The sequence below is a fragment of the Candoia aspera genome, chromosome 1 (assembly GCF_035149785.1).
Source record: "Candoia aspera isolate rCanAsp1 chromosome 1, rCanAsp1.hap2, whole genome shotgun sequence".
In the NCBI taxonomy this organism is placed as follows: domain Eukaryota; kingdom Metazoa; phylum Chordata; class Lepidosauria; order Squamata; family Boidae; genus Candoia; species Candoia aspera.
The window spans coordinates 6,379,944-6,403,348 of NC_086153.1; the positions used below are offsets into that span (position 1 = coordinate 6,379,944).

General features: G+C 43.6%; 1 protein-coding gene across 3 annotated transcripts in view; it reads right to left on the bottom strand.

Moving 5' to 3' along the window:
• The window catches only part of MYO19 (myosin XIX), a 37,484-nt gene extending 14,232 nt beyond the window's left edge, over positions 1-23,252 (bottom strand). The window contains exons 1-17 of one of the 3 annotated variants that reach the window (XM_063296617.1): positions 22,888-23,190; positions 16,911-17,046; positions 15,050-15,198; positions 13,199-13,312; positions 12,325-12,457; positions 11,210-11,279; positions 10,450-10,552; positions 9,929-10,025; positions 8,688-8,764; positions 8,249-8,339; positions 6,830-7,001; positions 6,376-6,449; positions 4,689-4,810; positions 4,443-4,556; positions 2,949-3,125; positions 1,138-1,296; positions 312-419 (exon numbers count right to left, since the gene is read on the bottom strand). In XM_063296617.1, coding sequence (XP_063152687.1) covers positions 312-419; positions 1,138-1,296; positions 2,949-3,125; positions 4,443-4,556; positions 4,689-4,810; positions 6,376-6,449; positions 6,830-7,001; positions 8,249-8,339; positions 8,688-8,764; positions 9,929-10,025; positions 10,450-10,552; positions 11,210-11,279; positions 12,325-12,457; positions 13,199-13,312; positions 15,050-15,198; positions 16,911-17,046; positions 22,888-22,902 — 1,911 coding nt within the window. In that variant the 5' untranslated portion in view covers positions 22,903-23,190. Of the gene's footprint in view, positions 1-311; positions 420-1,137; positions 1,297-2,948; positions 3,126-4,442; positions 4,557-4,688; positions 4,811-6,375; positions 6,450-6,829; positions 7,002-8,180; positions 8,340-8,687; positions 8,765-9,928; positions 10,026-10,449; positions 10,553-11,209; positions 11,280-12,324; positions 12,458-13,198; positions 13,313-15,049; positions 15,199-16,910; positions 17,047-22,887 lie in introns of those variants that run through there. The other 2 variants (XM_063296625.1, XM_063296632.1) reach the window with 2 other exon arrangements.
• Positions 23,253-23,405: the final 153 nt, after the last annotated feature.

Here is a 23,405-nt window from a genome sequence, read left to right on the forward strand (position 1 = left end):
ATCAGGCTTTCTTAATGGAATGCCCTCACCAGTGAGACTTGCCTGGCACCATCTTCAGCACCAGACAAGGTTGACTTATGTTCTCAGATGTCTTAATATCAGTATCTCAAATTTCTGTCTTGTTTAAAAGCTTCTTAATTACTCTTTCTGCTCTTAGGCTTTTATTTGTTTATGGACTACAATTTTAACTATTGTTTAGCTTTAAAAAAATCCCACTGTGATTTGTGATGTCCTGTAAGGTGCCCTGGGAAAGAAAAAGACATGCCGTGTCTACAAATAAAAAAATAAATAAAAATCAGCATTCTAGTCACCTCCTCTTTTCTGAAAAGGGCTGCCTTGCAGTCTGCATTGGGTTTAATGCACCGGATATAGTGTGGAGTGGTGCTGTGCAAGATCTCCATCAGCTGCTCGAGGGAACCCTGCAAGAGTAACAAGAGAAACGGGCCCTTGAGGCTTCCGAAAAAACTGATCTGCAATGAAACATTGCAGCATAGTGCATTGCTGCCCAAGGTCGCAATCTACTGGCCTGGCTCTTTAGACACCCCAATATATTCCCTCCCCTGGTTTCATACATCCCTTCCCGCTGTAGGCAGCATTCTATGCCTGCTAAGCACATCTGGATCACGCACAAGAAGCCAGGGGAAGCAGGGTGCCGCCCAAGCGCAGGGAGGCCAGAGTGACTTGCGACCTTCCTACTGGCTTCCCCAATGACTTTGCTTGTGGGAAGCCGGCAGGGAAGGTCACAAATGGCAATCACGCGACTACGAGGCGCTGCAACGGTCGTAAGTGTGAGCTGGTTGCCAAGCGCCCGAATCGCGATCACGTGACTGCAGGGGTGGTGCGATGGCTGCGGCTTCAAGGACCGGTCGTTCAGTATCAGTCCTGCAGGGCCGTTGCAGCTTTAAATGGGCGCTGAACGAGCGCCCGGTAGGTGAGGCCACCTGTACTTTAATGATTTGTCCTCTACTCACACAACCTCACAGAAGACCATCCTGCCTCCCTTACCTGTGATCTCCTGTTCTAGGAATCTCACTTCCTCCTCCTTTTGTTTAACAAACCCAGGTCTGGGGCTCACTGTTGTAGGAGGAAAGCAAGGGAAAAAGGAAGGCACAGCTGAAACCTGCAAATGGGATGAACCTTAAATTTTGAGACGACGGTGACCAGCGCAGGTTTTGCCTGAGTCTTGGTATCATTTTCCTCAGGGTTGGAGTTTGTGGCCTCCGCAGGAAATAATCTCTGAATCAAGGCATCCTGGGATTGTTGCAGCAATAGGACCAGCTCTGGGGGGACAGGGTCCTATGTGTTTTAAGAAAAACCAGAAGTGGGCAAACGTCAGTCTTTCTCACAGTGAGCCAAAAACACACAGAATAAGCCTGAAATGCAACTAAGTGCTAACAGCAGGAAGTGTTCCTGATAAAAAGCCCAGTCCTTGCCCCGCACTACGTTTATTTTTTCCTTCCTTCTCTCTCTATAGTTTCATGGCTAACAACCATTCTCAGCCATCGACAAACTCTTCCAAGCCTGCCCAAAGTGTTATTTTCCTTAAATATGTTTTTCCCCAGACGCTGGTTTATTTACGTGGAAATTTAAAAGGTCACCTAACTCTATAATCGCTCTGGGCAGCATACAGTACAATATAAAAACCTCAAACCCCAGAAGAAAGATAACCATGAAAAAACAAACATACAGGGCCTACCTCTCTCTCTCAGCCAAGGCCTGGGGAAAGAGGTTTCCAAGGCTCTTTGAAGCACAGCCAGGGTGGGTGCCCAATGTATCTTGGGGGACTGGTGTTCCAAAGGGCAGGTGCCATGGCAGGTGGCACTGCTTAACAGATGGGACCTGGAGCACGTCCATTCTGCTTGATTGTATACAGGCAGTCCTCACTTAATGACCACAATTGGGACTGGAATTTCAGTTGGTAAGCAAAGCGGGCATTAAGCGAATCGAACTGATTTTATGACTTTTTTTGCAGCAGTCATTAAGCAAATCACGCAGTTCCCCATTGATTTTGCTTGCCAGAAGCCAGCCAAGAAGGTCAAAAATGGTGGTCATGTGACCCCAGGACACTGCGATGGTCATAAATGCAAACTGGTTGCCAAGTGCCCAAATTGTGATCATGTGACTGTGGGGACACAGCAACAGTTGTAAGTGTGAGGACCAGTTGTAACTCAGTTTTTTCAGCACTGTCGTAAGTCTGAATCATCACAAAACAAATGGTCATTAAGCAAGGACTACCCATAGACCAGGCAGAAACCATGAAATACAGAAAGGTTGAAGTGTGTCTAATGCTTTTTTGGCTTTGTAAGCAACAGCAATTGCTGCAAAAGCATCAGAAAGGAGACACAAACCAACAGAGAGAGATAAAATAACATTCATTTGTGCAATTTTTAGATTTTCTGGGGATGATGTTATATTATGGTTGGAGGGACTGTGGGAGAATTTTCTCCAGTCCCCTAGATAGGATGGTGTGAAGGAATATGTATAGGAATATGTATAGGAATAAATGTTATCTTCTACTCTCTTTTGGCCTATAAGGTCAGTAGATGATGGTTTAAGTTTGTGTGGTTCCTTGTTACCAAAGATTCAAGCAGCATCTACAGGGACCTTCTCTGCAGCAGCACCCTTCCTGTTTTCACAATTCACTTTTAAAGGGTGGACAAACTTTTTTATATCAGAAAATAATTAGGAGTCAGAGAGAAAGAGAGATTAAGTTTTGCTTTATTAAACAACTGGATGCTTGCATTTATTGCCCATCCAAAATGCCTATCAAAAGCTTTCTTTTATTTAACAAGCAAACAGCCATGAAAAATCGCACCGATGGCATTTGGTAATTGGCCACAGATTTTGACCATCATTTGAAAATGAGGGCTACGAATAAAGGACTGAGGGGGCTGCGGTTTCCCTACCTCTGATTTAAATTAACGAACCCAAGTGGTAACCAAACATACCTTATTCTTTTCCACCATGCTCTCAACTCGATAGCAGACACTGCCGGCGTAATGGGATACAATGAAGTTTGGCTCCTTCTTAAACTTGTCTCGGCTTATACAGGAGTTCTTGGACAGAGCAATCTCAAGCCGGCTTTGGAACTGCCGGGCATCGGAGGTCCAGTTAAGGCGACATGCCTGCCAAAGGAAAAAGAGACGTGATGGGGAAAAGTCGACTGCAAGATGAGGAGGAGCAGGAGGAGGAAGACCAAAGCCAACCAAATTTAGACAGAGCTGAGTATTTTGGAACAGTCCAAAGAGGAGGCAAGCCAAGCCAAGGACAACAGCTATTCTTGTTCTTACTGTCCCGGATACGGTTTGAAAAGTCTCCTGCCTGCATTATACAGAACAGCCCTCTCAGTAAGAATTAGCTCTGATGCCTAAACAAACTATCCAGCTGCAAAAACATTAGCGATGGATGCGTTTCCTTGGGCTGGATAGAAAAGACAATCCCACTACCTTTCAGGCTCCAGATGTAGGCACCCCTGGAGCATCTGTCCCCCCACTATGGCAAAACTCAGTGCTGGATTAGAAGTTCATTCCAATAATCCCCAGCCAGCTTTGGACCTTGCGGACAGGGAATTATAGGAGCTGGACCCCAACGTATCTGGAGGGCAAATAGTGAAGGAAGTTGGAGAAAGCCGATTTATATTGCAAATACAAAACAGCCTTTGTAAAATAGCATCATATCCATCCTGTTTTTCAGTGGCACATGCCAATCTCCATTTCTCTATTTTATCCTCACAAACCATGAATCTTCAAGGCAGGTTCGCCGTTCACAATCACTTTCAATCTAAGATCATCAGATGTAACTAGTACTATACCGGAGCAAGGATTTCCAGCAACATTTTCCAAAATGATGCAATATACTCCAGCAGGAGGTCTGTTGTCTACCTCCTTTTGTGCCCTTACCAATGCTGGGCAGAGGCCTTTAAATTCAGATACTCCTTTTTAGCCTTTTAGATTCCTTTTTTTCTTATACATTGATATTTTCTTGCAGTGCCAGTTTAGCCCTTCCTGCTTTGGACTGTTTGGTATTTTTAACAGATAGCTCTGACGACGTTTAAGTGGATTTTATTTGTGTTCTTGCGGTCATCACTCTGAGAGTTAGTAGGTACAGGATAATTTAAAAAACCTTAGAAACCAATTAATTCCTTAATGCTGCAGTGAATTTAAGCCTCTCGAGATTTAGTTCAGTGCCTCAATCTGCCACCTCCGACTTGATGTGTTGAGTAAGTTCAGTGCCTCAATCTGCCACAACTCCAGATGTGTTGAATAAGAATCCTGGGTACTGTCATCCCAACACATCTGGAACGATGGACTAAATTCATGGACTCTTGTTTCAAGGATGTCCCACAGGCTTTAACTGTGCTATTTGTCAAGGACGACCCCAGTTTCCAAAATCCTGGAGACAGGAGGCAAGTTGAACAGCAGAAAAGGAAGCTTTGGACCCACCTCATTCAGCAAGGAGAAGATGCTAACAGGATTGCCCTCAATGGCGTCCAGGCAGGTTTGATTATCCTGGTAGTTTACAAAGGACCATTCCAGACCTTCTTCAGCATACTCTTCCTGGAGGAACCGAAATCATGCGGCAATAATGGAGGAGGGGAAAGATGATTTCAATTTGCCCGAAGACTCCAGAAATCAAAAACTGACTCCTGCAGAAGAGCCAGTGGGGAAAACTCACTGGCAAAGCATTACCTGCTGCTCCTTTAGAAAATGGCTGACGAAGTGCTGCTGCAGTTTCTCATTGGCATAGTTGATGCACAGCTGTTCCAAGTGGTTTTCTACAAAGGATTCAAAACCGTAAACATCCAGCAGACCTGGGGGTGGGGAAAGAAAAGGATGCGCCATCACCCTGGGAGCACTATGGAGGCAGCATTTCTCCCCTGATGTTCTTCCTGGGTGATGCTTCTGGTTACACCCCAATTTTGTGAGGTCAGAGGAAAGGAGACCAAGAAGCGCTGTTTGTCAATCACTGCTCTACCACAGCGCCCCCTTGGAATTAAGACTTGAGCCATCCTGCTTAATGTCCCAGAACTGTTAAAGGCACAATTCCTCCACAGAGCATTTGGTGACTAGTTAATTGTTCCGGGGTTTTTTTTTGTTTTTTGTTTTAAATTTCATTTTAACGGTGGGGTTCCAGTTTGGTCTTGCAGTTTTTTTGTATTATTTATGTTTTCCATTATTATTATATACCATTTACAACTCTGACTTTAATTATGCTTACCACGGAAGTTTTGATTGGTTGCATGTTTTATTGGATTGCTGTAAGCCACAGGGAGTCTTTATTGATTTGGTGGCATACTGTCATGAGTGAGGATGGCGAGCAGGGGGCTCCCATCCAGGCTGTAAAGCGCATGCGTAGTACTGAGGAATTAGGTGGCCATTCCAAGAGACACAGATCAGACCCGCCTTAGCCTTTGGGGTTTATCTGTCTGGGTTTTTCCCACGCTTCTTCAGTTTGTTAGGATTTCTGTCTAATGTAGCAGTAATAAAACACTAGAGACCTATTCCTCGTCTCAGCGTGGTTCCTGGCTGTTAGGACAGCCGGAACCTGCCGCTGCAGCATTCCTGGCAGATGGCCACCCTGCCTCTGTTTAAACATGCCCAGCAAACATGAGTCCACCTCCCTACCTGATCAGCCTGTCCATCCCACTATGGCACAGCAATTACAGAACTGAATGAGGAGACACATGGATTTAAAGCCCACCCAACCAGAAATGCATTGGGTGTCCTTGGGCTAGTGGAAGACAATGCTTAAAAATACCAAATCTAGATTGATTGATTGATTTTAAGAAACTTATATGGCTGCCTATGTTATAACAAAAACTGTGGGCGGCCACAAAACAGCAAAAACAGCAGAAAACCCCAAAGCATAAAATAGGAATCTACAGAAACTGAATTTAAAAAAAAAACTTACAGCATCCAGGGCAGCACTATCCCATCTTGCTGGGCTCCAGCCTCATCCTACGCCAATGCTTGGGGGAAGGGCCAGGTCTTCAAGGGCTTCCAGGAGGCGGGGGGGGGGGCTGTTTTCCTGATGAATCTCTTGGGAAGGGTGTTCCACAGGGCAGGGGCAGCTACAGAGAAGGCACGCTTCCTAGGTCTTGCTAGATGACAACATTCAAGGGAAGGGCTCTGGAGCACACCCACCCTGACCTGATAAGATGGGCAGGTGCCCTCAGGGAGGGACAGTCCTGCAAGTAGCCTGGTCCCACACCATTTAGGGCTTTAAAAGTAATAACTGGCACCCTGAATTGCACTCAGAAAGGAACTGGAAGATTCCCTGACTGAAGAAGGTTTAATATGCAGAATATTATTTAATGTGGATTCTAACTAGTTCTGTCGGGAGTATGCACACATCCAAGATGGCTCCAAACAATACCTATGAAGTTGCTCCACTTGGAAGTTGGGGCACAGATGCTTCCATTGATCACGGACACCAGCCAGTCAAAGATCCTACAAGAAAGGTGCAAAAATGTGCCATGCTTATCAGCCAGAGAGGCAGACATGCTTTTACACAGCAACAAAGGAGCCAGAAACACAGAAAAATAAGGGGCTGTAGGTGTGGATCATACGCAGGGCTGAAGACCCAATCCAAAGCTAATCAACCATGAAGGTTATGCCTTTCCTTCCAGGCTAGCCTACCTTCCAAGGGTGCTGCAAGGATAGAATGAAATTTTAAAGAATGGAGCAGCAAGACATACAGCAACTCAGACCTATCAGCTGAAACCACAAGAACACAGGCATCTTAAAAAGTGATACAGTGAATGAAAGCATAGGCTTTTATGGACATTTGATGGACATTCAATGCTTTTATGAAGTATCTAAGGACTTACCTGGCATAAATCACCTTGGCCAGACAGTCCCTCCTTGTTTCACACATTGCCTTGAGACAAGGCTTCCTGAACACTTGCCGTTGTCTCCCAGCAGTTATTGTCCGGATCCTGAGTGTGTCCAACAACTGCTCCCCAGGCACTTTTAAAAGCCGGGAAGCTGTCCTCGCAAAGCCTTGTTTCAGAAGAACCATTAAAAAACAAAAAACAAAAAAAGGTGCATAGCACAATGAGTAAACGTGGTTACTGTTTCTTCAATATTAGTAGAGATGGCCTAGATGTAAAGCCACTGAATTTAGTTACGGCATCTCCATTCATTCTTTTAAAACTAGAACCCCGTGATCTATTCACCTGTTTTAAAGAAGCACCAATGGCTCGGGACTTCTCAGCGCAGCCTTCCCCATCAACCAAAGAGAGAATGCCATTTTAATGGGTAATACAGGCAGTCCTTGGGTTATGATGGCAATTGGGACAGGAATTGCTGTCACTAAGTGATGTGGTCGTAAAATACAACATCATGTGACTGCATCGCTTAGCAACGGCAAACATGGAAGTCCCAGTTGTCGTTTTAATCCCAAGATGCATGGGTTGTTAAGCGGGAAGTGGTGGGAGTCCCAGCCAAGGAGTGCGGGGATGCTGTGGGGGGGTGCCGCAGGGGTGGGGGACGCCCTGGGAGGCACGATGCAGGCTGTGACCGTCGTAAGGACAAGCTGGGTGCCAAGCGCCTGGATTGTGATCATGTGACCGCGGGGGTGGTGTGACGGCCGAAACTTCAAGGACTGGTCATAAGTACCACTCATTCAGCACCGCTGCAATTTCGAATGGTTGCTGAATGAGTGGTTGGTAAGCGAGGATTACCTGTAAACCCTTTCTCAAATGGCACTGCCCTGCATGGCTGGGCTGCACTCCCATCATCTCTGACCACCGATTCTGCTAATAGGCAGAGGACAACAGGCAGCGTAATCCAAAGCATCTCTAGAGCGACTCAGCTTGGGAAAAACTGGATTAAGATATATTACGTGATGGAAAGTTTGTGCTCTTGCTTGAGAGAGAAGAGGAGGAATTGTAATCAAGAGGTAAGCTTCAGCTTTACACACAGGCTGTCCCCATAATTTTTTGAAAAGGTGGGAGTTGGAATCCCAATCCGTCTTAGTTATGCCTGGATACTTCCCACACATCTCTTATCCTCACAACAGCCTGATTAGGTAGGCCAGTAATATTGAGAGGGCTTTATACTCCCATGACAGGTATAGATAACTGATTGGGAGGTGCAACTCTAACTATGGACTGTGGATTCCCACTATCACGGTTTTAGTGACGAAAAGGCATCCGAATAAGATTCGCATCACGCTACCTTCCGTTCACAGGCAAAGCCGAACCTCAATTGGTCTGAGAGGTTGGACTGGTTCTCGGGTGCCTCACCTTTGGCCAGGTCTTCTAACTCACAAGGTTGTGACTCATCCTCTGACTGACAGAACTGGATATTGCCCAAATGGAGAAGACCAGCTAGCATCTGCAACAGAGAGAGATCGCAAACCAGGTGGTTTCTCCCTATTCTGCACGGGCGATGCTTTTTGGCTAAATTAAGGATCCATACTGAGAAGCTGAGTTTTCTGTAAGCTGCCCAGCACAAGATTTGAAAAGAAATCCACGCCAGCCCAGGGGGTCCCTATCTGGACCCAGGCGAATATGGCATGAAGCCACGCTGCTGAAATTCAGGACATACCAAATTACCTTTAGAGATTAATACACGATGATTAGTTGGCCTTAAATTACCTTTAAAGATTAATGCATGGTAATTAGGTGGCCTTACAAGTCCTACTGATTAATCCAACTGCTACTGAGCCAAGGTTTAACTGACCTTAAAAACATTATTCTGAGTGAAACAGTCAATACCCAGATGGGTCATGGCCTCCCGAGTCACATCAAAACAGTCTTCTACAAGACAAAGAGATATTCGTTAGATGGAGGTTCTCTCTCTCTCTCTCTCTCTCCCCCCAAGCTAGCATCTTGAAGATGAGGTGGCTCCAGTGCAGTCCTAAACTATAGTTTGCATTGATTTGCTGCAACAATTGAAGCAACGGCCTCTGTGATGATACGCACGGCCATTAAGTCAGAACCAGCCTACGCAGGCCAAACCTTCTCAAGTGCAAGAACAGAATTTAAGAGGTGAACCTGCAGGTAGGGTCTGTACTTGCTTCTGCCTGCTTCAAAAAACGGGCAGGACCATGAGAAATGGATGGCACTGAGACAAAAGCAAATTTAATTTTACTTTCATGAAAGGCAGAAAATATTATCATTTTCTCTGTATTGAACTAGTCCCCCTACCTCTCAGATCAAACTTTGAAATTTTGGAGCCCTTGGGCATCAGGTTGCACAACCAGGTAGTACTGAAAGGATTTTCTAAAAGCAAACCAAAATCCCAAGGGACTTTTTAAAAAAAATTATTTTCTATCCCACTTTTATTATTTTTATAAATAACTCAAGGAGGGGAACATACCTCACACTCCTTCCTCCTCCTATTTTCCCCATAACAACAACCCTGTGAGGTGAGTTGGCCTGAGAGAGGGACTGGCCCAAGGTCACCCAGCCGGCTTTCATGCCTAAGGCGGGACTAGAACTCTCCTACTACACCTGATTGGCCCTTGGGCTGAGAGAGAGGGACTGGCCAAGGGTCACCCAGCCGGCTTTCGTGCCTAGGGCGGGACTAGAACTCTCAGTCTCCTGGTTTCTAGCCTGTTGCCTTAACCACTAGATCAAACTGGCTCTCTAGGGACTAAGCTTCAATTAAATAATCCTACTGAACTGACTCAGCAATTATAGAAAATCATTTCAAATGAGTATGATTGAGAATAAAAAAAACTTTTAAAAGACAGGTTTGATATTTGAAATATAAGTCCCTTATTATCTTTTTTTGAATCCTAGTCTCAGAATTTGCTCCAGCATTTTTCATCTAGTGCTCTTTTCTGTAACAGAGCAATCTAACTTAAGGAAATTATATTAATTACATTAAATTTTATTTACTGAGGCTTCTAGCCAATCTCCTCCCTTTCTTTGAAGAAGCCTAAGGGTCTTTACAAGATCTGGGTTTTCAAATGCCACCTTCAAGAGTCTTTTCAGAATTTGGAAGCCAACAGAAATGTGCACTCTCCAGAAGGTCCCATTCTCGTCGCTCATCCTGCGTGGCACCTTTTGAAATCTGGAATGAAAGAAAACAGCTTGGCAATTTCCCTCAAACCTACATTAGTGTCCTAGGTACTAACCAGGTTCATCCTCATACTGCTGCATTTACAGAACACACAGAATGTGCTTACTGAATTAACCATTTACTGGGTTTGTACAGTGAAGGTAAAGTCAGAGAAGTTGAATTTTGCACATGGCAATTTCTAGCTTACGTTCCTGGGGTCTCCTGATGGTCTCCCATCCAAGGTCTAATCAGGTCTGAACCTCCTTCATTTTTTTTAGGTCAGCCAATACCAGCTAAGTGCATAAAATGCTTATTACTCATACTGAGACCCTCAGCAACAGAGCAGAAATATTTTCAGAGCATCTTTATGTCTGTGTACACTTTAAAAAATGGAAGTCATTTACTCAAATTAAACAAATGCAATACAAGCACAAACCTGGTAAAAAATATGGAAATTCCTTTCCTGCGGGGCTTGGTAGGCAACTCTCGTTTTCTCCAGCAGAAAAGTCTGAATGGAGGCACTTGTTAAAAGCTGATATCTGCAGAACAGTAGTTTAAAAACTTTTAAATAGATAAGCTTTAAGAGCAAAACTAAATACCCCATTTAGGAGGATCAGCCGCCCAGAGTCACTCCCTGAGATGGGCGACTATAGAAATCAAATATACATACATACATACATACATACCCCATTCTGGCAAGCAAAAGGCCTTTCCTCCCATATGGATACCAAAAAGCAAGGATTACAACTTCAAGAATGCCAACCAATGGCCATAAGAGCTGGGAGTTCTTGGAGAGGTAGCCTCAATATATTTGATGGGCATTCAGGAAAGTGTGCATCCAAAATGGATAGGATGGCAGATGCCATGCATGATGCAAGCCCCGCTCTTCTATCTTGATGCCGCATTTGCTATCTTGCTGTTTTGATCTCATCTCCTGGATGCAATGCATCTGTCCTTGCCCAGAATATGTCATCTTGTAAATACATTACTCCAGAGCTGCAGATTAGACCGGAACGCAAATCCACTGATTTTTTTAAAAACTATTTCAAAAATTAAAATCCTGGAGGGAATCCTTGAGCTCACCAGGAGCTGAACCTGACTCAAAGGAGAATTTATCTTTTAAACCTTAAATCTGAAATTTGATCATCGCAATTAAGTTAAAATAGAATATCACTATGCGGGTGAGCTGACAATACCTATTTAAGTGAAGCTGGATGTATTTCCCAAAGCGGCTGCTGTTGTTATTCCGAAGTGTACATGCGTTTCCTGTGAAAGTAACAAGAACTGGCAATATCCAAGACACAAGTGTCTGTCACAAAGGTAAAAGGGAATATGAATTAAGGGAAGAGAGAGATCCATAGGCCAGGTTCAGGCATTATGCTAAGGTGCAAGGGAATCTGGCTTAGTTAACATGCTTGTGAACTTGCTGTGGTTTATTTTGGGGATGAGTGACCCGAGCTCCAGTCTCTTCTGCAGCCTCTCTAGCTAATACTGCTGAAAATAGGTTGCACCATTTCCCACTCCCCAAGGCAGGGAAGTAGTGCAAGGCCCAGAACTGGACTAATGTAATTTTTTTTAAAAAAGGAATTCCCCATGCCCCCAAACCAGCCTTACCCAATTAACCTAACTGCCTTACATCTTGTCAGGGTCCCCAAAGATGTTAAACATGGCCACTCCTGTTTATAACTGAGTGCCTTGCATGAATCAACCAGCTGTGATTTTTTGACAAAATATAGCTTAGGGCAATGTGCAAACCCAGTCACTCTTCTTTACTCATGGCTTTGTTCAGGCAACTTTAGTTGGGTATGTCTGACTTTACAATCAGCTGGAAAAACTAAATTTTAACGAAGAACTATGCCTTGAGCAGTATTTTTAAACTAAGAAGTTTCTGCTATTTTACAGGTGTCTGAGCAAAACATGGCTGCAACACAAACTTACCCCTTTTATGCTTGCATTACAATACTGCACACAAGTACATAAGGGGCAGAGCTTGTTCCATGATATCACAATGCATGTTTTCTTATTCTGATGAAATCTTAGCTTGTTATGGACACCTCTGGATATTATGGTCTGGCATGGTTTGAATAGACTTGATCAGTGTTTCTCAACCTTGGCAACTTGAGGATGTGTGGACTTCAACTCCCAGAATTCCCTGGGAGTCCATGCTGGCTGGGGAATTCTGGGAGTTGAAGTCCACACATATTCAAGCTGTGAAGGTTGAGAAACACTGGACTAGATGTACGGTTTATCTGAGTTGGATTGGTGCATTAGCCAGAGCGAACATTTTGTTTGTTAAAAAGGTCATCTTTACCAAAAGCTTCCATGACAGGGTTGGAATCCAACACTCTCTGCTCTATCCTCTCCACAGTTATACTGCCTTCCGGGACATCAGATGAAGCCGCAACAGTCGCGTAAAATTTCATCAGGCAGCGTGATGTCCATGTCTAGAAACAGAGCCCTGGGTATAAGCCACTGGATCTCTTTCACCACTCACAGTATCTCAGGAAGAAGTTGGTGCGAAGCAAGAGAAAGACTGCTTTGACAAGGTCTAATAGGGAGTAGGGAAATGTATTAAATATATGGAATTGTTCACCTGCCTCAGTGAATTGTAGAGGAATGTAGGGGCAATGCTATTCGAACACCTAAATGTTCTGTGGCATCTGCAACAAACTGTGATGCTGCTGAAATGACAATATGTGCGTCGTGACATTGTCATGTAAACAGTGCCATTAGGTACTTATGCCTTGACGACTGGCCCAAGTAGGTAAGGGGTGACATCTGTGGGATGATGCCATCACGCACATTTTACCATGTGCTCCCCCATTTGCCCCGCTACCAATTACACAAAATGGCCAATTCTGCAGCTTCCCACATTAGTGAGGAAACAGAGCACTCCCCACTTCAAATCAAGTACCATCTTTTATAAGATCTGGATTCTCTCTTCAGTCCTGATTCGTAACAGTTATGCACATGCAAGAGCAAACCGCGGCTTCCTCAAGATCAAAAATGGAAGGTGTTAAAACCCAAAGCTTCAACCTCTAACGTGGAAAAACGGGTTAGACTGGAAACCTTCTCAAGCAAGGTGAAAAGATCTGTTAGTCACACATATACGCAGGCCGGTTCAGCCAGAGATGAGCGTGCAAATCGCCCTTCCCCAAAACACTTTTAAAGAGATCTCAGCTTACCTTACCAGCACCACTTTCCCCACTAACAATTATGGACTGATTGACTAGTGGAATCTGGCTCTGGACGTTTCGGTAGCTTTCTTCTGCTACCGTGAAAATATGAGGTTTTAATTCCTAAGGAAGAGAAAGTGCACAAGCAGTTGGGAAGAAAAAATGGAAACAGAGGCAATTCAATAACAGTCCGCAGCTTTTTCAGCAAAAAGAACTCAGCAGTGGCACCTGTGGGTGGGTGGTGGATGTGGTGTCACAATTGCCATCTTGCCTGTTTTCACACACACACACACACACACACACACACACACACAACTGGACCTGAGCCCTGTGGACTGAACACAAGGCTGAACCAGAGCTGGAAAGTACAGAAGCTAAAGCTGGGGTAAGCCACGGAGTGGTCATGTGCACAAACATGCCTATGGAAACATTCCTCGCTGCCTGCCAATTCCCTGTCTTCTGGGCTTCAGCACTACTTGTTATTGTAGTTTTTCTCTGAATTTGTCCCACACTGCAGGATCCGCTTGTTTTTACACTGTGCTCACCCAGGTCTTACGGTGAAGCTGTCAATACGCGCTGTGATGGGGGGTTTGGTTTATTAGTCAGCTTGTCACAGAGCCTAGTGCTTGTTAGGGCTGAGAGAGAGGACTGACCTGAAGTCATTCTGGGAGCTTCCATGCCTCAGAGAGCACTAGAACCTGGGTCTCCCCACTCCTAGCTCACCTCATGCACCTATACTGCACTGCCTCTCACTGGACTTCCCCAATATACAATACTTCAAAAAAAAAAAAAAAAAAGATGATGGGAAGCTTCAGTCCAATACTTCGTTTTGAAATAATAGTAATAGCGATTATTTATTACAGGAAGTTCTTGCTTAACGACCAGAACTGGGACCGGAATTTCAGTTGCTAGACAATGCGGGCTTTAAGTGAATCCAACGCAATTTTATGACTTCTGCGGTGGTCATTAAGCAAATCAAATGGCTGTTAAGTGAACCATGTGGTCGTTAAGCAAACAGCACGGTTCCCCGTTGATTTTGCTTGCCGGAAGCTGGCTGGGAAGGTAAAAAAAGTCAATCACGTAACCATGGGACACTGCAACGGTCCAGTGAACTGGTTGCCAAGTGCCCAAATCGCAATTATATGACCGGGGATACTGCGATGATAGTAAGTGCAAGGACCTGTCATAAGTTGGTTTTTCCAGTGCTGTCATAAGTCCAAACCGTTGTTAAATGAATGTTGTTAAGCGAGGACTACTTGTATATGCCATTACCAAGGTGTGGTACAAATCAGGAAAAAAAATTGTTAAATTCCATGCAACAAAATTAGTTTGAAACTTCGTTGTTGTTTATTCGTTCAGTCGCTTCCGACTCTTCGTGACTTCATGGACCAGCCCACGCCAGAGCTTCCTGTCGGTCGTCAGCACCCCCAGCTCCCCCAGGGACGAGTCCGTCACCTCTAGAATATCATCCATCCACCTTGCCCTTGGTCGGCCCCTCTTCCTTTTGCCCTCCACTCTCCCTAGCATCAGCATCTTCTCCAGGGTGTCCTGTCTTCTCATTATGTGGCCAAAGTATTTCAGTTTTGCCTTTAAGTTTGAAACTTAACAGACAAATATTTAACAAGTAAAATAAATGGCAAATTACATAATTTGTGCAATGATGTCATGGCATACATTGTTGAGCTTACTACTGGATGCCTATGTTCTTCAAGGGTTTTCGTTCAACAACAACCAAGAGCCATAAAGTGCCAGCAGTTTTTTTTCCCCTGCATCTCCCAGGAAGCATCCAACATAACTTTACACCCAATTTGGTTTTTCAAAAAGGCACCATTCAGCAGTCCCTGAAGCACACCCTCTCACCTGAAGATGAGCAGCGGTGTGGTATTCTTTCATGAGCTCTTGCGAGTAGAGAGGCTGAACTGGACGGAAGGGGTTGATGGCCACGAGGCTGCACCCCGCGTTGGTATAAAACACATCAATAGCATATCTTGCTTGCAGACACTTCAGTACTAAAGAGAGCAGAGCAGCTGGTCAGTATTTACTACCGGATTCCTTTGATTGATCTATTTGAGTTGCCATTTTCAGAACACAGCACACAGCCTCTGCCTCGTCCGCTAATGCTTTTTGGACAGGCTGCAATTTCATTCTAGCTAGCTGACTTCACTCTGGACTTCACGGGAATCGATTCCCAGCAATTGCCATGTTGGCTTGGGAATTCTGGGAAGTTCATGCATGTAGGTTCAAGGAATCAAATCCTGGGGTCATGCACGAAGGCAAACTAAGGTTCGAACAGGGGTTGCTAAGCTAAAGAGATCTAGGCACAAAACCATTAAGTAAGTAAGTAAGTGACGTTGTTGTTGTTATTAATTAGATGTGTGCACCCCCTGACTCCCACTGATTTTGGGCGGTTTTGTCATTCTAAGTGTAATAATTAAATAAATGTTATCTAAATAAGCAATGGCAAGCAGAAAACATCAGCATAAATATTAACAGGCTTTGAGCAAGCTTGATTTTATCATCCAGAGAGAAGAACCAACAGTTACAGATTTCTATTATTTACAAGAAAACAGGCAAGTAATATCTTGAAATATTTTAATAGATCTTAAAAGTACAGGCTTTATTCTTTGTCTCGTATTTCAGAAAATATTCCATTGTAACCTTGATTATAATTACTATTGTATATTGCTTAGTAATTTTTTGCCTATATCTATTCTCAGCTTTTATTTCAACATATACTTAGAGACAAAAGAAACAAAAGTTGGGCTGAAAGATTTAAACTGTTTTCCTGTGTTGGGAACTCTTCTGGAAAATGCCACATAGTTATTAGCTTTAAGCTTTCTTGAACATCAACCAAAACCCCAAACTCAGCTCACTGCCTGATAATTCAAGCTCCTGGAGGTGGGGGGAATGGATCATTAATCAGCTGTACTGGAAAGTAAAGGAATTACATATTTTTTTAATAATCAGCATGACCAGGTTGGAGTAGGCGAGTCTCCAAATGACAGGCCAAATGGAACAGTTTCCTATTTTCTTCCAGCAGAAAAGCATTAGCTGCTTGTTTTTCAAAACAATAAAGTTGTTCCATGTGTTTCTAGAGTGCAGCCTGAATTTATTGAAGTTCAGGTAGTCCTCGCTTAGAGGCCACAATTGGGATTGACAATTCCGTCACTTAGCAAAACAGCACGTAACCATGTCGGGCTTATGATGTCACTTCTGCTGCGGTTGTTATGCAAATCTATGTGGGTTGTTAAGCAAGACATCATGTGACTGCGACTGGCGATTTTACTGCCAGCTTCTCCAATGACTCTGCTTGTTGGAAGCTGGTTGTGAAGCGTGCAAATGGTGATCGCGTGATTGTGGGATGCTGCAACAGTTGTAAACGCCCACTGGTTGCAAAATGCCTAAATGGCGCTCACATGACTCCGCATGTGATGCTGAGTCATGGTCGTAAATGCAAGAACTGGTCATAAAGTTACTTTTTGAGCACCATCATAATTTCAAACAGTTGCTAAACGTCAGTGATGATATAACAGGCAACTCCTCACCTCAGCTGGGTCTACTAAACTAAATTATATCAAAGCTGATACAATATATATTTCACAAATGGATTGTTGCTTTTGAGTAACCGAAGAATTTTCAACAGGCAGCAATGTGTGTGTGAGTGTAAAAAAGGAGCAGCTCTTAAGCAAAATGCTGTGGCCAACAGTGTTTCAGCTCTTACCAGTTGTGGTGGTTACAGGATTCACTCTGGTAAGGTCATTGACGCAAGAGAATTGTTGTTGGTCACTCAGAAAGGATTCAACTTCTTTCCCCAAAGAGTTATCCTCCCCATTGTCATGGGCAGTGGTGCCACTGACCTGAAAGCAGAGACAGGAGAATAAAGAGACTAAGGCAAGTGAGATATTATCCCAAACACCTCCAGATGTCCTCTACAGGAACCCAGATTTAAAACATGATTTTTGTTTTTAATCTGCATTCCTGCCATGAAACCTTGTGAGATTTGCATCCTGTGTGATTCCTGCCTTTTCATTTGACAAGAATTTGCCCTTCTGGCTTCATGCTATATCACATAAATGGTGCCCAGCACTGAAAAAGTCACCAGACCCTCCAGTTTAAATATTAACATGATACATCACCCCACTGCATGTAAAGCATCAATTCAGAATATTTATGGAATAAAATAGGCTACTTTAGATCTGGTCAAATCGTGACTGGTTTCACAGAATGAAGTCAAGGATGGTTTGTGACATAGGAATCTGGTACAATGACAACACGTGCATCGTAACATCCACACATGTGTGATGACATCATGACACGTGCGACATCGTTTGCCTCTCCTCGCCGTCTTATAGTGTCATGCTCACTGTTCCAATGTGCACTGTACATCGTAACGTTTCACATGCCATGTTGCTGACCTCCTGCCAAGCTCTGTATCTATCTTCATGTTAATGGAACGTGTTTGGGTCATGTGCTCGGCTCAAGGACTTTTCCACCGCATTATCAGAAGCCGCTGGGAGCACCTGGGATTGTGAGCCTGGGAAGATTCTACGGGGGGAGGAATCTCGTTTGCACCGAGGGTTTTTTAGTTTGCATTTGGCGCGCTTTCCTCATTCTCAGCTTTCTTTGTACTTGCATACTATTCTTAAATAAACCAGATTTTATTCAGCTCTTGCTTGTGAATCTGAGAGTATTTTAGGATAGGCAACCATGACATATAGACGCCCAGGCTTTGAAACCTTGATTTTTGAATAAGTCACAGCTGGCTAGGTTCATACCCCAATCCATAAGCAGCCTAAAGTAAACTGCAATTACTAGATTCATGAATCACAGTAGATCAAACCCCACTGTGGTTTAGCACCATGTAGGATTCCAGGGCTGTAGTGGATTCATATAGTGCACTAAGACATAGTATAATCTGTTTAGTTTAGCTCAGCACTGTTTGTATGAACCCAGCTGCCGAAGTTTGCAAACCAAGATGTACAGCTTACCATAAGACTGTATCTTCTCCAACAAACCATGCTTGAACAAAGCACCATCAGTGGCAATGTATAAAACAAGTGGCTTTTGAGAACTGTTGGCCAAATTAGAGGATTTCCTCCATCTTTTTCATAAGACACCTACTTGGATAATTCATTCCTCGTCTTAGCATTCCAAAGTTTGGGGAGCTGAATTAATTAAAATCTGCATTCTGGATTGAAACTTGACGGCAACAGCCCCGCAGAAATCCTGAACAAGACAACCTGGGGTTCCCATTGGTTTGAATTCTGTTCCAAAGTCTGTTTCTTTTTTTAACGTAATTTTTACTGAAGAAGAATTTTACACAGAATTTAAAAAAACTATAGAAACTTAAAGAAAAAAGTCGACAAAAGAGAAAGATATAAAAAGATAAAAAGAAAAGGAAACAGTTGTGGAGACAAGGAAAAAGAAAGGTATCTAAAGGAGCGACTTCCAACCTTTTTTGCAGCAGTTACAAGCATGGTTATAACCATTTCCACCCTCCCAACTTACATACCTTGGTTCCCTTCTTCCCACTAACAACCGCTTTTAATCAGTAAATCCTGAGATCGCCATTTCGTTTTTATCCATTTTCAGCAAAAGTCCATAAAGGGCACCCAGGTTTGTGTTTCTACTGCACAAATAAGGAATAACATCAGCCCTGACAAAAATTTTCCTTTTTTCTCAGGAACTCCTGGAGTCCTAATCAATGAGGTACAGAACTAAATCCCATTGAGCTCAGTGGGGTTTACTCCTTACCAAGTGTGCACTATAAAGGCATTTGGGGGAATAAAACTATGGGGGATATATCCAAATGTTCTCAACATGTTTTTGTGCCAACTGAAACCTTCAGTGTATTTTGTTAAGTGCTATGAAAGGAGGGACCAACTATTTGCCTCTCATCCTAACTGGAAACCTAATTAAGTGAAACTGCTGTCTACAAAATACACAACGTTCTGCCACTGTTGGGGACTCCCAGAGTTTAAGATAATCCAGTGATTTTTCTCCAGTAAAACACATCCATTTCCAGATTGTTACACGTGCATTAGGAGAGACAGGAGGAAAGCCTGAAGGGAAAACGGAGGCAGAACATTTTTGCAAGGGTGCGGTCCGTGGAAAGTTACATGAGAAGGGCAAGAAAAAAAATTAGTCTGAAAACATACTTGTTGATTGCTAGCTTCATCTCACTCCAGAGCACTGTTTTTCAACCTTGGCAGCTTGAAGATGTGTGGACTTCAACTCCCAGAATTCCCTAGCCAGCTTGCTTCAGAGCTACTGAGAGATGGTAGCCTGAAGGCTCACTTATTCCTTCATGCTTATGTTTACGTTTCCCCTCTTGTTATTTTCTCTTTTAAGATTCTTCCCACTCTCCACAAAGAATTTCGCTGTACAATAGTACAATTTACATCCACTTCTAACATTATGATTATTATAACCATTATCACTGCTATGTATTTTAAGCAGAAGAGGGGATGGAAAAGCAAGCATTTCTTTTCCTAAAAGTCTTCTAGCTGCAGAGAAGCAGTTTCCTTCCTTCGGCATGAAAGCACTGGTCTAAGCTTTTGAGAAGACTAGCAAAACTGTCTTGCGCAGGAAAACAACTTTTATGGGCTTACGGTCAAAGCTGTAGTATTATTATCAGCCTCCTCCAAGCTGAGCCCAACTACTGGTGACTTTATGGCATGTCCATGCAGTTTTCCTGGCAATATACAATAAGTGGTTTGCCACAGCTGCCTTCTGGAAGGTTTTTCAGCTTCCTAGTCTAGTCTACAGCCCCAGGATTCCCTGGAGTCTCCCACTAACTGGGCCTAAACTTGTTAGTTTCTGTGCCAAGACAAGGTCATTATTATTATTAGTAGTAGTAGTAGTATTAGGCGAACACTAAATTCTCCTGCAAATTTGCCAGGAGAGAATGCTCACAGTCTATACAAAGATCTCAATGCTGAGAACTCTTACTGGCATTGCCATTTTTAAGCAGGTAAGAAACAAGATGGATAAACCATAATTGCACTAAATATTGTGTTCTGTAAATCAGTTTCTGGCTTAGAACTATGTAGGAACCAAGCAATATTTGTTGCATTAATGTAACACATTAGAATAAAATACGGTTAAACGTTGAAAAGATTACTGCTGCATGTGTTGGGCAAATCCTGGAAATGTGCTAATTCTGGAAACCATGATAGTATTAACCATTAGTTAGCACACTGTATAAGCACAGCCTGTGGGATCAGCCTTAAACTGAACCATGGTTTATACTGACTGATTTGTTGAGTAAGTCTAAAGGTTGTGATATAGGGCAGATCTACCAATCACAAGGGCTGAATTTATCCATCACATTAATCCCAGATGTGGCTCCTTTGATTTTTACTTCCTGTGCTTTGTGGAGCCAACCACTGCAGTTAATAAAGCCTGCCTTGGGTTTACCATGTGCAACTTTGGATTACTGGAATCTGATTCCTTTATTCCGAATGCAAATGCAGCAACACTTTGCCTCTTATTCAACCCCAACTGTGCAAAGGAAGGGATTAACGCTGACCACAAATATTGGCTAGGGAATGAGCCAAGTCAACATGCACTGGCTTCTGACCTTATAATTTAATTTAAATCAAGCTAAACCCTGAAGCACTGGAAACAGCCAACAAGAATAAACTGTTCATAGTCAGTAACAATAAAGCTACTCTATCCTTAACATTGAAGATCTAATGCTGTATACTACGCCTTTCTGTGATTTACAGCTGTCCTTCAAATAACCTATGATCCATACAAAAGGTTGTAAACAAGATTTCTTCTCCCCACCCCAGATTGGTTTAAAACAAAGCACGTATTCAAAATTCAGGGTTTAGGAGTATAAAAACTTATTGAATCAGGAAGAAATTGCTCAATGCTCAGTGCTTGCCCTCTTTTTTTCTGCCTTAGACTAGAACTTCATCTAGGGAACAGGCATGATATTTCTGGGATCCCCCCCATGGTTAAGACTTAGGGGAATTGCAGTATAAACCAGGGTTTCTCAACCTTGGCAGCTACAAAATATGCTGACTTCAACTCCCAGAATTCCCCAGCAAGTGTGCTGCCTGGGGAATTCTGAGAGTTGAAGTCCACATATCTTAAGGCTGAGAAACCCTGGTATAAACACTGAGTAGAAGCTCTTTGACTGAAAAAGCTCCACTTCTATGTACCTATCAAGAACCTGGTGGACACAGAAGACTCTTATTGCAGCACAAGGTCCAATTAAAAACAAAAACACAGCAATCATTCTTTTAAAGATCTTTGATCAGTCACTGGTAGCCCTTAGGCCAAATCTGCCCCCAGATATTCATCAAGCACGAAAAAGATAAGCAGAGAAAGCCACAACAGCTGCAAAGGGACTTGTCAACAAGGTCTGGATTTGAGTGGGATGTTGGTGTCCTGTTGTTAAGCAACACAGTCCAGGCTTGGCAACACAAACCAACACAGTAGTGGATGGAGGTTCCCCCTGGAACAGTGTTTCCCAACCTTGGCAACTTTAAGATATGTGGACTTCAACTCCCAGAATTCCCCAGCCAGCTCCCAGTAGGAGGTGAAGTCCACAAATCTTAAAGTTGCCAAGGTTGGGAAACACTGCTCTAGAATCAGGAAGTTTTGCCCCAGATTTCCAATGGGAGCATTCCAGACAGCAAATATGAGGCTGCTGTCACATGTTATGCCACGGTTTATCAAAAGAACATATTTAGTTGGGTTCATACACCATGTGTAGCCATAAACCATGGTTTTGACAAGATTTCACACATTGTGCCAGACTGTTAAATAGATAGCAACCTGAATCAGCCTTAAAAATTCCCCAGTTGTGCTGCCCCCATCCTTTTCATTAAATCTTTAATGTAAGCAAGTCCTATTGAAAGCTATGCAGCTTTTCCTAAAAACACAATGCGTTTTTTAAAAAGCCACTTGCCTCTGGTCCATAAACTTTACCACCATGTGACTAAGTGGGATATTTCAATTTTTCCCATACTGGAGGTAGACTGCCCTTGGGTATGGAAGTTCAATTTAGTTATAACACTGTATCCACTAACACAGAACTGACAATCAGGCAGGTCACCTGGAACTATTACATAATTGAATGGGATTATTTTGGACATCAGCAAATTTAAAATTTGATATTTAAATTATAACATTTTTAATTTCCGACAGCGAAGGTTTGTGCACAAACATATATAAAGGTAGGATCACCAACACACTACACCAAAATGCAGTTTGATTTTTTATGGCTGTCTGTTGTGTGAACTAAGCCAGTTAAGTATGGTTTCTAAACTACAGTCAACTTTAACATACTAGCCATTGCCTATAAAAAGGCCCTGTTTTTTTTAAATAACCCAATTACCATTGGCTAACTTTCTACAAAATCCTAAATACTTTTGCAAATGCTGGAATTAAGGAAAGCCAGGCCTCTTAGCTGCCGCTTCTCTTACACAATCTGGCGATCTACTCTTTCTAAACGCCGCTTCTTCCAAGATTTCTCTCCTCCCACTATCTAGTTTCGCCATGAGAAGAAGGAACTTCGTACATGCGCAAGCAAGCTCTTGCTCCGTTCACATCTCCTTTTATTTCCAAGGATTTGAGGGAAGTAATATTAATGGTGCAGGACGGAGGAACCGGTGCTGTGGTTTAGCCATGGAGAAGAGGTGGGGGGGGGGGAATAGAGCGAAGTATTGCCCAATCGGACTCACCCGCCGCATATGCATAGATACGGAAAGTGGATCAGGCTACAGTCGGGGTTCCGTGGCGGTCCTGGGGAAGCCGAAGCAAACGTCCTCTAACGACAGACGGGAAGGGAAGGCTGAGGTCGCTCGACCAGTCCCAGTCCAGGCAAAGGCGGAGCAGGAGCAGGAGGCGGGGGCTGCTGCGTTTGAATTGACTCCGGGATTGAGCGTCCCGCCTGCGGGATGCGCAGCCCAAAGCCCGGCGCCTTTTTCTGGGGAGGGAAGGTCAGCGAAGGACGCTGGCGGCGAGCTATCGCAGCCCGGCCCCGGTGCGCGTTTTCTTGCGGGTAAAAAGTCCTGGGCTCCGCGAAGCTTAAGCCCCCGAAACACGCAGCCCCCGGGAAAATGCGACACGTGGCCCGTGGAAGTCGCTGATCGGGAGTTGAATCACGTGTTCGAACGCTTTGCTAAATAGCACAGGCAGGGCTGTGTTTTCATCAAAGGCACGAAATACAGTTTCATTCATTTTGCCTGTAATCTTTTGT